The following is a 15,107-nucleotide window of genomic DNA, read 5'->3' as shown; positions in this document are numbered from 1 at the left end:
TAAAGGCAGCCGATGAGTAATAAAATCTATACAGTGATAATTGTTAGTTTTCCAAATTCCACCCCCCCCCCCAGATGGTGTGCATAGATTTAACGAAGGTATAGATTTTACTACCTCTGTGGTCCCGACCATACAGTATTTAGTTTTACATCTAGGTTCCGGCTGAAGTGGAGTCTTTTAAACTTCTTAGAGTGGTCTTAACCGAGCAGATAGGCGGGATATAAAACAAACAAACAAACAAACAAACAAATAAATTCCTAACATACTAAAGTCTCACCGCCAACACACACCACATTACGTAACACCACGCTTCCTTGCTTTTGTAGTGCTGCGTATTTAGTCTCTTTTGATCAGCGGTACTGAAGGAAGCGAAGTGAGCCAGGATGTAGCGAGGAAGGGGTGGAAGAGTAAAGGGAGGCATTAAACTTGACGAGCCTTGTGGAATTTGCAGTTCCAATCTCTAATTTTAAGATGTTCCTTCATAGAACTAAGCCGGGTTTTCTTTATGATCTTATCGGTCGCTTCTTGGGTGTTTCTATGGTACATCACATCAACAGCCGGGATCCAGCTTGAAAACTACGATTCCCGTGATGCCTTTCGAAGACAACGCCCTCTCACTTCCTGCCTAGGACAGTAGTTGGGAAGCCAGGGGACTCGGCTGCGTCGCTCATCCATAGAAAGGGCGCTATGGATTGGGAAGCTGTATGATCGGAGGTTTGGCCAGCTGGGATCTCCCAGTTCTGGCGGTCGTGGTCTTGCAACGGTATATTGATTCTGTTTGCTTCTTCCTCGGGGAGAAAGGGGGATGACTGTCGTCACTGGCAGTTCTTCACGTGTTCCTTGCTTACGAATAGACAGATCCTGTTCCTCCGCAGCGTTTGGATGTGGACACGCGTGACTGTGTCAATTTTATGCACCAGTGGGCTTGGGTCTTAAGACCTGGTTGGGGAATGGGTGGTCCCGCTCATGGTTTTGGACTCCGACTCCCATCAGTCTTAGCTAGGTTAATCAGCGTTGAGGAATTGTGGGAGTTGTAGTCCAAAAAAAGAAAACCCAGGAGGGCCACATATACAGTACTTCACATTCCTGTCCTGAGAGGTGGCTGCCTGCTGGCATTTTTTGGTCCTGTGGGTTTTGCCAGGTTTAGTTCCAGTTATCCTTTATGTACACTGGTTGCTTCAAATGCTACCCATCATTACTGCGAATTTATTCTTATGTACAGAAATTGATTTTTTTCATGTAAATAATGGCACTCATGACATATGGTAACATACCTTTTTTGGAAAATTAACTGCTGAATGAGCTTTTGGATGAAGTAGTTCATGTTGTTATGTTCTATAATGATGGAGTCTATATGGATAGAGACACAGAATTAACATCTGTATTACTCTCCTGGGAACATATATTTTCAATGTTGACCATTTATTCCTGTCTAGTAGTTGTTCTAGATTAGATGACTGACAAGAGGGAACGGGCCTGCCTTTAAAGCATATGAAACAAAAAAGTGTTACAACTGAGGGTAGGTTATAGATGAATGATAATTCATTCAAATGGATTTTGCAGAGATTTTTTTGACAATGGCTGGGTATTCTATCTCCTTCCTTTGTGGCGCTTTCCTCTTATTGATTGATTGATTGATTGATTGATTGATTGATTGATTGGACTTATATACCGCCCCATAGCGCTACAAGCACTCTCCGGGCGGTTTAAACTCTTACTAGTTTATTCCTAGGCAGTAGCCTGTTGTCATCACTGTACTTTTGTGCTTCGTATTGGGTGATTGGTTTTCTTGTTCTGGAATATAATATATACATTCTCAAGATGCAAGTCTGTTCTGAGAAGCAGAAACTGTACCTTAGGGCTTGATTATAGTATAGATCAGCCATTCTGTGGACTCTGGCACAATTGAAAGGTGCCACAGGCTGAAAAATATGAGTAGGTTCTGAAAGATACCCATTTGTGTTGTATCCTTGTTTGACAGGGGGGCCTGGAACCTGACAAGAACGCCTAAAAGGGCTGTGGCCTCAATCAATCAGTCAATCAATCAATCAATCAATCAATCAATCAATCAATCAATCAATCAATCAATCAATATTGAGAATGGCTGGTATAGATTATGGGATTATGTCATCCAGATGTTGATGAACTGTTAATCTGATCATGCCTCACCATTGACCAAGCTGGATAAGGCTAATGAGAATGACAGTTTAACAGCATCTGAGGGTTACTGGTTCTTGGTAGACATTTATAGGTCACTTGAAGGATCCATGGAAACCTTGTTTGTCATGAATGATCAATGTGCTGGTGTACATGGTCCAATTGCTACCACTTGCAATGGACACAAATGAACTAAGCTTCCTTACTCTATTCCTTCTTCAAGAGAACAGAGAAAGAAGTCAAGAACAAACCCAGTTTTTTTTTCTTGTCTGGCAAAAGGGAACAAAATCTAGAGAAAGTAAGCCATCTGCTCCTAGAAGTCACAACAAATCACTATGGTTTATTTATCCAGCAAGGATGCATGGGCACTGGGTACCAGCATGGTGCTTGTTCATGCTTGTTTGTCATGTGAAAGCACCTGGAAGCACATGGATATGTATACAGCACTCATACATGTGACTGAACGTTGTTTCTTAATCCATCAAAGAAAAGATATGTGTGTGGGCTAAAGGACGTGTCTCTTCTTTTCAGATGAATAGAACAAAGGTTGATGAAGAAGAATATTGGCACAGTTCCAAGTGTAAGGCCTTTACATTTGATGATGAAGACGATGAGCTCTTTCAGGTACAGTTCTTAGTATAAGCAAGTGATAAAGTATTATGTAGCATGCTCTGAGTAAAATGTTATGGAGAGGAGAAATCTGCCTATGTCATTTTTTGTGTTTATGGTTATTGCTGCTTCAAGGCTTCAGTGCTGTATAAAAGTTATCTGTTCGTATGCATGCATGCATGTATGTACCGCATTCGTGCAGTGCACTGTTCTGGGCAGTTTACAATAGTAAAAACACAGCAATCAATACAAATAAAATACAAAGAAAATAAAAAAAAAGAAGTGTAATCTGCAGTTTAAATGCAGAACGCGAGGAATACAGTGGTGCCTCACACAGCGAGGTTAATCCGTCCCGGATTAACCCTCGCTGTGTGAAACATCGCTGAGCGGGGCAGAAAAGCCCATTGGAACGCATTAAACAGTGTTTAATGCGTTCCAATCGGCTGCTGTACTCACCGTTCAGCGATGTTTCTCCGATGGGCAGCAGCCATTTTCGCGCCCTCCCCTCGCTGAACGAGGGCGCGAAAATCGCTGCGATCAGCTGTCCGGCGGGTCCAAAATGGCCGCCGGAACAGCCGAAATGGCCGGCCGCAGCGTTTTCGCGCCCTTGGTAAGCGAGGGGAGGGCGCGAAAACACTGCGTGCAGCCATTTCGGCTGTTCCGGCAGTGTTTTCGCACCCTCCCCTTGCTTACCAAGGGCGCGAAAACGCTGCGGCCGGCCCTTTTGGCTGTTCCGGCGGCCATTTTGAAGCCGCGGAACAGCTGATCGGTGGATCGCAAAGCGAAGGTCGCTAAGCGAACCGTTTACCGACCTTCGCTCTGCAATTTTCGCCCATTGGGGGCATCGCTCTGCGATCGCATTAGCGATCGAAAAAGCGTCACCGTAGAGTGAATTCATCGTTCTACGGGGCGCTTGTTGTGCGAGGCACCACTGTATTGAAAAATCAGCCAGGGTAATGTCTAAAAGGCATCATTTTCAGACACCTTTTAAATGTTTGGGGACTAGGTGCAGCTCCGCTGGGAGTTGGTTCCAGAGTGTTGGTGCCACCATGAAGAAGGCCCTACTTCTGGTAAATGATTTCCTGACTTCCTTTGGAGTGGCCACCCAGAGGAGCAATGCCTGGGAGGACCTAGTACTATAGTTCTGGTAGATGACATTGGGAAATGCTCTCTATGGTCTTCATTAGTCCTTATTAGAAATAGCTCTTTTGCTCCTTTCTTACTGCATCTTCTGTTGTGCTACAAAACTGATTGTTGCCAAAAACATTTGAAAGGTTAAAAAATGGGAGTCAAATAGAATGTTGTAACTCAGTCAAAGAATGACTTTCTTCCCCACTCTCATCAGGTAGATAGGGGTAGATAGCTGTCCAGGGTTTCATACTTTCATATGGGCAACAAAGACCATCCTCCTGGATTATTTTAATTTGTGCATAAGAATCAAATCATCTGCTGTCAGAAAATGTAAATTTGTTGATGGGGTAAAACAGGGCTTGCCTTCATTCTAGCCTTGCTTCTTTTCATAGCTGAAGGAGTCCAAACGAGCAGTGAACAGCCTCCGAGATATTGTGGATGATGATGATGATCTCGAGAAAATCACTTGGAGTGGGGAGCCTGTGGGCAGTAAGTGAAGTGGAACCTGAAATGAACTTTGTGGGGTGCATGTAAAAATAACATTCTTTAAATTTTTATTTGCATTTACAGTTTGAAAAATGCTAGCTAGAGTTGTGGTCCTAAGTATACCTATCAGGTAGGAAGGCACAATTTTAAAGTGTCTCATTGCTGCATGCAATATCTTATATCTTTCACCTTGCTGCTTGTGTCCCCTCCAAACCTTTCATGGAAGTTCACTTATCTCTTCATGAGACAAGTGAAGAGGTAAATGCAGAGCGCAGTGAAGTCCTGAATCCAATTGTTAGCCCCAGCTAAAGCAGACCCGTTTAACTGATGGGGACTTGGTAAGTCAGCACATAAACCGTTCCATTAATACAGTGCAGTTGCTCTAGTTGGAACTAAATTTAGGTTGATAGCTTATTGTATTGGAAGAAGTGGAGTTTGAACCATGACATTTGTGAAGATTCTCAGTCATCCAGGTGAGGTGATCTGGAATTTGAGTCACAGCAACTGAACTACTTTATTGTTAGGTTGAAAGGTTTTGCTACTCATTGATTGAATGTGTAGCAAAACATTTCAACCTAACAAGAAAGAAGTCCAGTTGATGTGACTCAGATTCCAATTTGAACCATGATAACTCACACATAGACAAATCAAGATATAGCGTGTGAGATATTTAAGGAGTGGCTTTATCAGTTCTGCTCCCCCAGTGAGTTTCCATGGCCAAGTGGGAATTTGAACCCTGGTCTCCAGAGTCTTAGTCCATCACTCTGTCCACTACACTACACTGGCTACCTCCAAAACAAAACTTACTTAGCTAAACACCAGCACCCAGCAACTCAGTTGTGGCAATTAAAAGCCTGCTCGAAGAAGTGGATTTTCAACTGTTAGCAGAAGGATAAAAAGGAAGGGGTTCATCTAAGCTCCCAAAGGAGAGCATTCCAAACAAAAAACAGACACGAAACATTAGTCAGTTAATATTGAGGACCAATAACATATCTTCTTGTTCTATATTGTTAATGATTTTATACTTCCTAAGAGAATTTAAGACGGCTCTTCCTTTCCGTCCCCATAGGCATCTCCTGGTCCATCAAAGAGACTGCCTCCAGTAGCCACAGCAATACCTCTGAGGGCAAAGACCTCAGTCTGCAAAAGGGCTCTTCAGGATTTCCCAAGCAAGCCTCCTCTTACTCATTAAGCAGTTTTTTCAAAGGTAGGAGTCCCTCAGAGTTTAGTAGATAGAACTGTAACTAGAACTTTAACTTGACGTCCCAGCTTACCAAATGGATGCTTTATTTTCTATAGCTCCTCACCATCTGTGCGAGTGACAAAGGTTCAGTCTTCGTCCGGGGATTTTAGGCTTCAACATTGTGATATCTTTTCTTGTTGTTATGTGCCATCAAGTTGCCTCAACTTATGAGTGACTTCTAGAATTCCCGTCCTCAGTAACCCTTCTCAGCTCTTGTAAACTCGAGGCTGTTGACTCCTTTATGGAATCAATCCATCTCATATTTGGCCTTCCTGTTTTTCTGCTCCTTCAAATTTTAATAGCATGAGTATGGGATCCGCTGATGTTCTTTTGCCAGACTCCATCTTTGCTCTGTTGAACAGAGTCAGGTGTAAAGTGATGGCTCAAAGGCTGGAATTAGTTCCCTACTGTTTCCAATATGCTGTGGTGAGCAATGTAGATTTTTCATTTAGTGCTTCTATGCCACCAAACATTGTGATCCTGAATACATTTATTTGGAGGGACATTTTAATGTTAAGTCTCTGACAACTGAGCAGCTTCTGCAAATGCAACATTAGCTTATTGAGAACTCCATTTGAATAGAAAAGCAATTTCAATCATCCTTTTGATGTCTTAAGTCCTGTAATCATTGCCATAGAAGAGCATTGCCTGAATGAGTTGGAGAATTTGAGAAGTAGGTTTCCTTCAACTCCCATCGTCCTTAGCTGTCATTGTCATTGGTCATGTTGACTAGGGATGGTGGCTGTTACAGTCAGACATATTTTGAGGATGCCAGGAGGAAGGCATCATATATCAAGAAATAGGTGAAATAGACATTTGCATCAGTTCACACTTGTTGGCATACTGCCACATAGCCCTAAGTGGGTTTTGTAATGTGAGGAAATGCAAATATATTTCTCTTTGCTTCTCTGTGCCTCTCCTACTTCTGTGTTGTCTTTCAGGAAGAAACAAACATGGAAGTTTTCAGTCACTTTCAGATGGTAAGTCCTCAGTTTGTGTGAGTGAAATGGTTTTATCTTGTGGAAATTTCAACCCAACATAGCAGTCCTGTACTTGTCTGCCTCAGAATTAAGCCCCCTGCATATAGGACTGAGGTCTAAAATTCTGATTAATCTCTCCCCTTGACCACTCTGACATTTTTCCTCCCTGGTTTCCAATTGCCAGCTCAGTCATTTTGTCCCTGTCCAGAACTTCAGTGCCGTGAGGAAATACAGCAGCACCTCATTGTCAGAACTAACCTTTCTTTGAGGGAAGTGAGGCAGCTGCCTCAGGCAGCAGATGCTAGAATGTGTGTAACAGCCTACAGATGCTGAAGGATAGAATTGATGGTGCCACTTGCATTTCATAACATAGCCTGCTACTCTCAGCAGCAGATAGTGTCACTGTGCCAACGTAGAAGAAAGGTTCAACTGAGAGTCTGGTTTTCTTTATTTATTAGTGGAGGCGCCATCTTGTCAATTTGCCTCAGCAGCAAAATGTCCTGGGCCTGCACTGATGAGGGCATGATCATAGTTGCTATTTCTCTGCTTTGAGGGTTACCAATTATTTAGGAGTCATCCAAGTCATTTTGTTGCTTGAGGTACTTCCACCTCCATGTGTTGGAGCCAAAGAGAACAGCAGCTGAATCTTAATGTCAGGCATGCTGAGGGGACAGCACCTTGCACTGAAGCCTGAAGGCAGCAGTGAGTGACTCATGAGGCGCACGGTGCTCATAGCTCTGTGCTCCAACATTTCAATGTGACAACCCCAGACCTACTGGGATATGCCACAGTTTCACTAAGCTGCCACCAACCATTCCCTATAAGAAGTCACACAGACCAGGAATGGATTTTTAACAAATAAAGGAATAAGGTTTATTTAAACAACACACAGGGAAAATAAAATGATCAGGTGAATAAGATACAGTAACGTGGCTTAGTCTCAATCATACATACACACAGTTTGGTTCACACAGAACACTTAACTTGAAGCACAGACCCTGAACCTATCAGTTCTGGCTAACCATACAGACACCTGAACCTATCAGGTTGGTACTGACTGACACACAGTAGTACCCTGTCTGACACACAGACTCCCACTCAAGCTTCTTCTCTCAGCTCTTCTCCAGCTTCTTCTGCTTCTTCACACAAGCTCCACATATATATACAGTACAGCCCCTCCTCCTATGTCCCGCCTTCCACTCCCCATAGGATGGAACTTTCCCTCCAAACCCATGACAGACAGGTAACATCAGTGCTGTATGTAACACCTCCCCTCTTTATAAGTTGTTTTGTAGGGGGAAAGCTAAGGTGCTTTTCACCAAAAAACAACCTGGACCCAAAATAAACAAAAACAGTCATATAATAACATACAATACCATACTTACTTATACTTACACTCTATTAGGCATTTAAACATTTATCATTAACAATACATCAAGTTACCTTTATTCATACAAACCAACATGTTTAATAAACAGGCACATTTGACTTTTTGTCATCAAAATATATACATAGTCCATGTTTCTTTCGCCGTCTTCATTCTTCAGGTCTTCTTGACAAGGCGTCAGCAACACAGTTCACTGACCCTCTGACCACCTTCACTTCAAAGTCATAGTCTTGCAGATTTAAAGCCCACCTCATAAGTTTACTATTGTGGGTTTTCATTGTCTTTAACCATTGCAGTGGTGAATGGTCAGTGCACAGAACAAAATGTCTTCCCCAGATGTAAGGCTTGGCCTTCTGGATCGCGTAGACTATGGCCAGGCACTCCTTTTCCACGGTTGCCAAATGTCTCTCACCTTTCTGGAGTTTCCTACTCAGGTAGGACACTGGATGCTGGTCACCATTCTCATCCTCCTGGCAAAGAACTGCTCCTACCCCGCTGTTAGACGCATCAGTGTAGATGATGAACTCCCGGTCGAAGTCTGGAGCACGCAGCACTGGATAATTGATGAGCGCCTCCTTCAACCTCCGGAACGCCTCCTCACAGTCGCTGGTCCACGGGATGCGGTCATCAGTCTTCTTCCTCGTCAGATCGGTCAGCGGAGCCGCAATCTCACTAAACCTCGGGATGAACTTTCTGTAGTAGCCCACCAACCCAAGAAATGATTTGACTTTTTTCTTGGTGTTGGGTCTAGGCCAATCACGAACTGCTTCTATCTTAGCCTCTAGGGGTTTTATCACTCCTCCCCCTACTATGTGACCCAAGTATTTTATTTCTGGGCTACCCAGCTGCAGTTTGACCTCGTTGCAGAGCCTAGGCCAAAGCACTTCCTCCCCTGGGCCAAAGTGCCTCTCCCCGGCTCTCTGGTCATCCCAAGCTTTCTTTCTGACCTTTTGCGCTTGCAGGGTCTCTGCTGCTAGCTCTAGGTTTCTCTTTAGGTCAGTCCTCAAGGTGTCTATGTATGTCACAACATCTTGTGGGTCATCCTGGGTGATCTGCTCCCAATTTTGTTTGATCAAATCAAGGGGCCCTTTCACCCTTCTCCCAAATAAAAGTTCAAACGGACTGAACCCGGTACTGGCTTGTGGCACTGATCGATAAGCAAACAAAAGGGATTGCAGCTTCTGGTCCCAATTGTTTGGATTCTCTGCCAAGTAAGCCCTAATCATGCGCATTAGAGTCCCATTGAACTTCTCAGTTAACCCATTACTTTCAGGGTGATAGGCAGTGGTTTCCTTGTGCTTAATTCCACAGATTTGCCATAAGCGTTTCATGAGCTTCGATGTGAACGATGCGCCCAAATCTGTGATTATTTCTGAGGCAAATCCCATCCTGGACATATACCCCACCAAGGCATCTGCCACTGTGTTAGTTTCAATGTTAGTCAAGGGTATGGCTTCAGGGTACCTTGTGGCATGGTCCACAATGGTGAGAATGAACCTGTTCCCCCTCTTTGTGGCCTTGGGCAAAGGTCCCACAATATCCACCCCTATGCATTTGAACGGAGTGTCAATCACAGGCAAAGGGCACAACTTTGCTTTGGTCCTGTCACGGTTATTCCCCTGCCTCTGACACACATCACATTGTTTACAGAACTCCCTGATCTGCTTCCCTATGTCAGGCCAGTAAAAATTCTGTGTGATTCTCTGCTGTGTTTTGTTCACCCCTAAGTGCGCAGCAAACATGTCAGAGTGCCCCCTTTGTAAGATCATGGGGCGATACTTTTCAGGTACCACTAGCTGACTTCTGATCCCATCTCCCCCTTTTGAGATATTCCTCAGGGTCTCTCTATACAAAATCCCCTTTTTCTCTAGAAATCTCACTGGGGTTTCAGGTGTTAGCTGGGCGTCAGTCACCTGTTCAAAACACTTTTGGAGAGTGGCGTCTGCCTTTTGCTCTTGGCCAAATCGGCTGTCTGTGGTTAAGGTTTCCACCACAGCTTCTGAACTCCCCCCACCTGCTTCCGTCTCGGGCTCATCATCACCCCCCTGAACTGTCCCCGTGGTGGCTTGTGAACGTGTAATCACTAGCACCCGTTTCACATGTTCAGCCAGGTCATTTCTCACGAGCACGGCTGCTGGCAGAGTCGATGAAATTGCTAGCCGCCAAACTCCCCTCCAGCCTTGAAAGTTCATAGGTACCTCAGCTACTGGCAGCGAAATCACCTGTCCCTCAATCCCTGCCACCTTTATGCTCTCATTCGGGATTATATATTCCCTAGGAATAATATCTGGATGGCACAGGGTCACCTGGGAACAAGTGTCCCTCAGCCCCCGATACTGATGGTCAAGTATTCCTACGTCCACCCCTGCTGTTTCAAACAACTGAGAATCTGTTCTCACGAGCAAGCAGCGCTTGACCTCCACAAGAGGACCATTTTCCTCAGCCTGATCAGCAGATGTAACTGTTCCAGATTGAGTAGCCATGGCAACAGGCTCCCTCAGTGACAAGGAGCTTTGCTCTTTCTGGACACAGAACACAGCTTTTGGCTTGGTTCCACTCGAATCCTGAGGCACAATTCCTTTTAGCTGCTTTAATTTCTCACACTCTGAGATTAGATGGCCCTTTCCCTGACAGAAATAACATTTTCTGCTATATTTTGAGTCTTTCTCATCTTGTTTTGGTTTTCCCTCCAAAATCTGAGGTCTTGGTTTCATGTCTGAGGGCTTCCCTTCACTATGGGTCCCTCCCCCTTGCTGGTTTTTCCCTGGTCCCTGAGAGTACTTGCTGTAGGTTTCTTTCGGTTTCCCCATCGATTTCCCCTCATCACCTAAGGGCTTTCTGATTTGATAAATAAAATCTGCGATCTCGGCTGCTTCTGCCACAGATTTCGGTTTCCTTTCCCTCACCTGGAATTTCAGTTCCCCATGCAGGACTGAATAGAACTGTTCCAGCGCTATCAAGTCTTTGAGCTGCTGAAAGGTCTCTGTCCCCTCCTGAGATAGCCATTTCTCTAGCAGCCTCACCAATTGGGCCCCCACTTGGGTAAAAGTCTGCTCTGGTTTCTTGGTGATTGACCTGAATCTTTGCCTCAGCTGTTCCGCATTTATCCCATGTCTGGCAAACACCAGTTTTTTAAACTCTGCAAAATCTTTCATCAGTTCCTCTGGCATCTCTGCATAGACTTCTGCAAGGCTGCCACTGATTAAAGATCGCATGATGGTCATCTTCTCAGTTTCCCTTACTGAGAAGTCCACAAACGCTCTTTCCACTAAGGAAAAGAATACCTCAGGGCAATCTCCCTTGTGGTACACAGGGAATTTCTTCAGGTCAGCTTTAGACAATTGGCCTCCCTCAGAATCCCTATTGTTATTATTGTTCTGATTCATCAGTTCCAATTTCCTCAACTCAAACGCCATTTTCTCTCTCTCCAATCTTTCTTCTCTTTCCATTCTCTCTATTTCAAATTGCCTTTGCCTCTCCCTTTCCCTTTCCTGTTTCTCTTCCTTTTCCATTTCCAATCGTCTTTGTTTCTCCCTTTCCTCCATTCTGTCTCTCTCTAATCTTTCCTCCATTTCCCTCACCCTCAGTTCATGCTGTTGGGCTAGGAGCAATTTTCTGAGTTCTGGGTTCTGTTCTCCCGTGCTGTCACCCTGCACTGAGCCAAATTCATCCTCAGAACCTTGGTCAACCTGGGGGTCTTTCACTTCACCCATTTCTGCCATTTGGCTTCGAGTCAAGGGCATAATCCCCCCCCCGAACAGGCTGCTTTCAAAAGTCAAGCCTCAAAATAAAGCGACCACTTTTTTTTTCTTTTGCCTCAGAACCAGCTTTCTATAGATTACTGCTGTTCTTCAGCACTAACTTGCAACAGTTGCGAGCCAGAGCCTACCCCCTCTGCTAGGCCTCTCAGCAGGCAGGCTAAATCACTGCTACTACACAGTTTTGCCTCAGCCTTTTTCCCGCCAAAACGGGTTGCCTCAGAGCTCCCTAATCTAGCCCCCAGTTGGCACGTTCTTCCACTAGCGCACCTCCCCGTGAGGTACACCTAGAAGATTACCTACGCGCCCTCAGATTGTCCCTGACTAGACCCCCCTTGCTCTGGGCACACTTGCCAAGGCTTTGCTGGACCACTGGACAACTGGACCAGTCGTATCCCACACGCTGGACACCAATCAATGTGACAACCCCAGACCTACTGGGATATGCCACAGTTTCACTAAGCTGCCACCAACCATTCCCTATAAGAAGTCACACAGACCAGGAATGGATTTTTAACAAATAAAGGAATAAGGTTTATTTAAACAACACACAGGGAAAATAAAATGATCAGGTGAATAAGATACAGTAACGTGGCTTAGTCTCAATCATACATACACACAGTTTGGTTCACACAGAACACTTAACTTGAAGCACAGACCCTGAACCTATCAGTTCTGGCTAACCATACAGACACCTGAACCTATCAGGTTGGTACTGACTGACACACAGTAGTACCCTGTCTGACACACAGACTCCCACTCAAGCTTCTTCTCTCAGCTCTTCTCCAGCTTCTTCTGCTTCTTCACACAAGCTCCACATATATATACAGTACAGCCCCTCCTCCTGATGTCCCGCCTTCCACTCCCCATAGGATGGAACTTTCCCTCCAAACCCATGACAGACAGGTAACATCAGTGCCATTCCCTATAAGAAGTCACACAGACCAGGGATGGATTTTTAACAAATAAAAGAACAAGGTTTATTAAATAACACACAGGGAAAAATAAAAGGATCAAGTGAATAAGATACAGTAACGTGGCTTAGTCTCAATCATACATACCCACAGTTTGGTTCACACAGAACACTTAACTTGAAGCACAGACCCTGAACCTATCAGTTCTGGCTAACCATACAGACACCTGAACCTATCAGGTTGGTACTGACTGACACACAGTAGTACCCTGTCTGACACACAGACTCCCACTCAAGCTTCTTGTCTCAGCTCTTCCTCCAGCTTCTTCTTCACACACGCTCCACATATATATACAGTACAGCCCCTCCTCCTGATGTCCCGCCTTCCACTCCCCATAGGCTGGAACTTTCCCTCCAAACCCATGACAGACAGGTAACATCAGTGCTGTATGTAACACCTCCCCTCTTTATAAGTTGTTTTGTAGGGGGAAAGCTAAGGTGCTTTTCACCAAAAAACAACCTGGACCCAAAACAAACAAAAACAGTCATATAATAACCTACAATACCATACTTACTTATACTTACACTCTATTAGGCATTTAAACATTTACCATTAACAATACATCAAGTTACCTTTATTCATACAAACCAACATGTTTAATAAACAGACACATTTGACTTTTTGTCATCAAAATATATACATAGTCCATGTTTCTTTCGCCGTCTTCATTCTTCAGGTCTTCTTGACAAGGCGTCAGCAACACAGTTCACTGACCCTCTGACCACCTTCACTTCAAAGTCATAGTCTTGCAGGTTTAAAGCCCACCTCATAAGTTTACTATTGTGGGTTTTCATTGTCTTTAACCATTGCAGTGGTGAATGGTCAGTGCACAGAATAAAATGTCTTCCCCAGATGTAAGGCTTGGCCTTCTGGATCGCGTAGACTATGGCCAGGCACTCCTTTTCCACTGTTGCCAAATGTCTCTCACCTTTCTGGAGTTTCCTACTCAGGTAGGACACTGGATGCTGGTCACCATTCTCATCCTCCTGGCAAAGAACTGCTCCTACCCCGCTGTTAGACGCATCGGTGTAGATGATGAACTCCCGGTCGAAGTCTGGAGCACGCAGCACTGGATAATTGATGAGCGCCTCCTTCAACCTCCGGAACGCCTCCTCACAGTCGCTGGTCCACGGGATGCGGTCATCAGCCTTCTTCCTCGTCAGATCGGTCAGCGGAGCCGCAATCTCGCTAAACCTCGGGATGAACTTTCTGTAGTAGCCCACCAACCCAAGAAATGATTTGACTTTTTTCTTGGTGTTGGGTCTGGGCCAATCACGAACTGCTTCTATCTTGGCCTCTAGGGGTTTTATCACTCCTCCCCCTACTATGTGACCCAAGTATTTTATTTCTGGGCTACCCAGCTGCAGTTTGTTCTCTTTGCAGAGCCTAGGCCAAAGCACTTCCTCCCCTGGATTAAAGCGCCTCTCCCTGCCTTCCTGGTCATCCCAAGCTTTCTTTCTGACCTTGTGAGCTGGCAGGGTCTCTGCTGCTAGCTCTAGGTTTCTCTTTAGGTCATTCCTTAAAGAGTCTATATATGTCACAACATCTTGTGGGTCATCCTGGGTGATCTGTTCCCAATTTTGTTTGATCAAATCAAGGGGCCCTTTCACCCTTCTCCCAAATAAAAGTTCAAACGGACTGAACCCGGTACTGGCTTGTGGCACTGATCGATAAGCAAACAAAAGGGATTGCAGCTTCTGGTCCCAATTGTTTGGATTCTCTGCCAAGTAAGCCCTAATCATGCGCATTAGAGTCCCATTGAACTTCTCAGTTAACCCATTACTTTCAGGGTGATAGGCAGTGGTTTCCTTGTGCTTAATTCCACAGATTTGCCATAAGCGTTTCATGAGCTTCGATGTTAATGATGCGCCCAAATCTGTGATTATTTCTGAGGCAAATCCCATCCTGGACATGTACCCCACCAAGGCATCTGCCACTGTGTTAGTTTCAATGTTAGTCAAGGGAATGGCTTCAGGATACCTCGTGGCATGGTCCACAATGGTGAGAATGAACCTGTTCCCCCTCTTTGTGGCCTTGGGCAAAGGTCCCACAATATCCACCCCTATGCATTTGAACGGAGTGTCAATCACAGGCAAAGGGCACAACTTTGCTTTGGTCCTGTCACGGTTATTCCCCTGCCTTTGACACACATCACATTGTTTACAGAACTCCCTGATCTGCTTCCCTATGTCAGGCCAGTAAAAATTCTGTGTGATTCTCTGCTGTGTTTTATTCACCCCTAAGTGCGCAGCAAACATGTCAGAGTGCCCCCTTTGTAAGATCATGGGGCGATACTTTTCAGGTACCACTAGCTGACTTCGGATCCCATCTCCCCCTTTTGAGATATCCCTCAGGGTCTCTCTATACAAAATCCCCTTTTTC

The 15,107-nt window shown here is 44.8% G+C and overlaps 1 protein-coding gene across 1 annotated transcript in view; it reads left to right on the top strand.

Moving 5' to 3' along the window:
* Nucleotides 1-339: 339 nt before the first annotated feature.
* Nucleotides 340-15,107, top strand: part of VIPAS39 (VPS33B interacting protein, apical-basolateral polarity regulator, spe-39 homolog) — a 40,286-nt gene continuing 25,518 nt past the window's right edge. The window contains exons 1-5 of the mRNA XM_020794359.3: nucleotides 340-763; nucleotides 2,689-2,781; nucleotides 4,290-4,386; nucleotides 5,453-5,590; nucleotides 6,568-6,606. Coding sequence (XP_020650018.3) covers nucleotides 2,689-2,781; nucleotides 4,290-4,386; nucleotides 5,453-5,590; nucleotides 6,568-6,606 — 367 coding nt within the window. The 5' untranslated portion in view covers nucleotides 340-763. The remainder of the gene's footprint in view (nucleotides 764-2,688; nucleotides 2,782-4,289; nucleotides 4,387-5,452; nucleotides 5,591-6,567; nucleotides 6,607-15,107) is intronic.

The sequence above is a fragment of the Pogona vitticeps genome, chromosome 1 (genome assembly GCF_051106095.1).
Source record: "Pogona vitticeps strain Pit_001003342236 chromosome 1, PviZW2.1, whole genome shotgun sequence".
In the NCBI taxonomy this organism is placed as follows: Eukaryota; Metazoa; Chordata; class Lepidosauria; order Squamata; family Agamidae; genus Pogona; species Pogona vitticeps.
The sequence above is the reverse complement of the archived record's forward strand: the minus strand, read 5'-3'. Positions and strand labels throughout refer to the sequence as shown.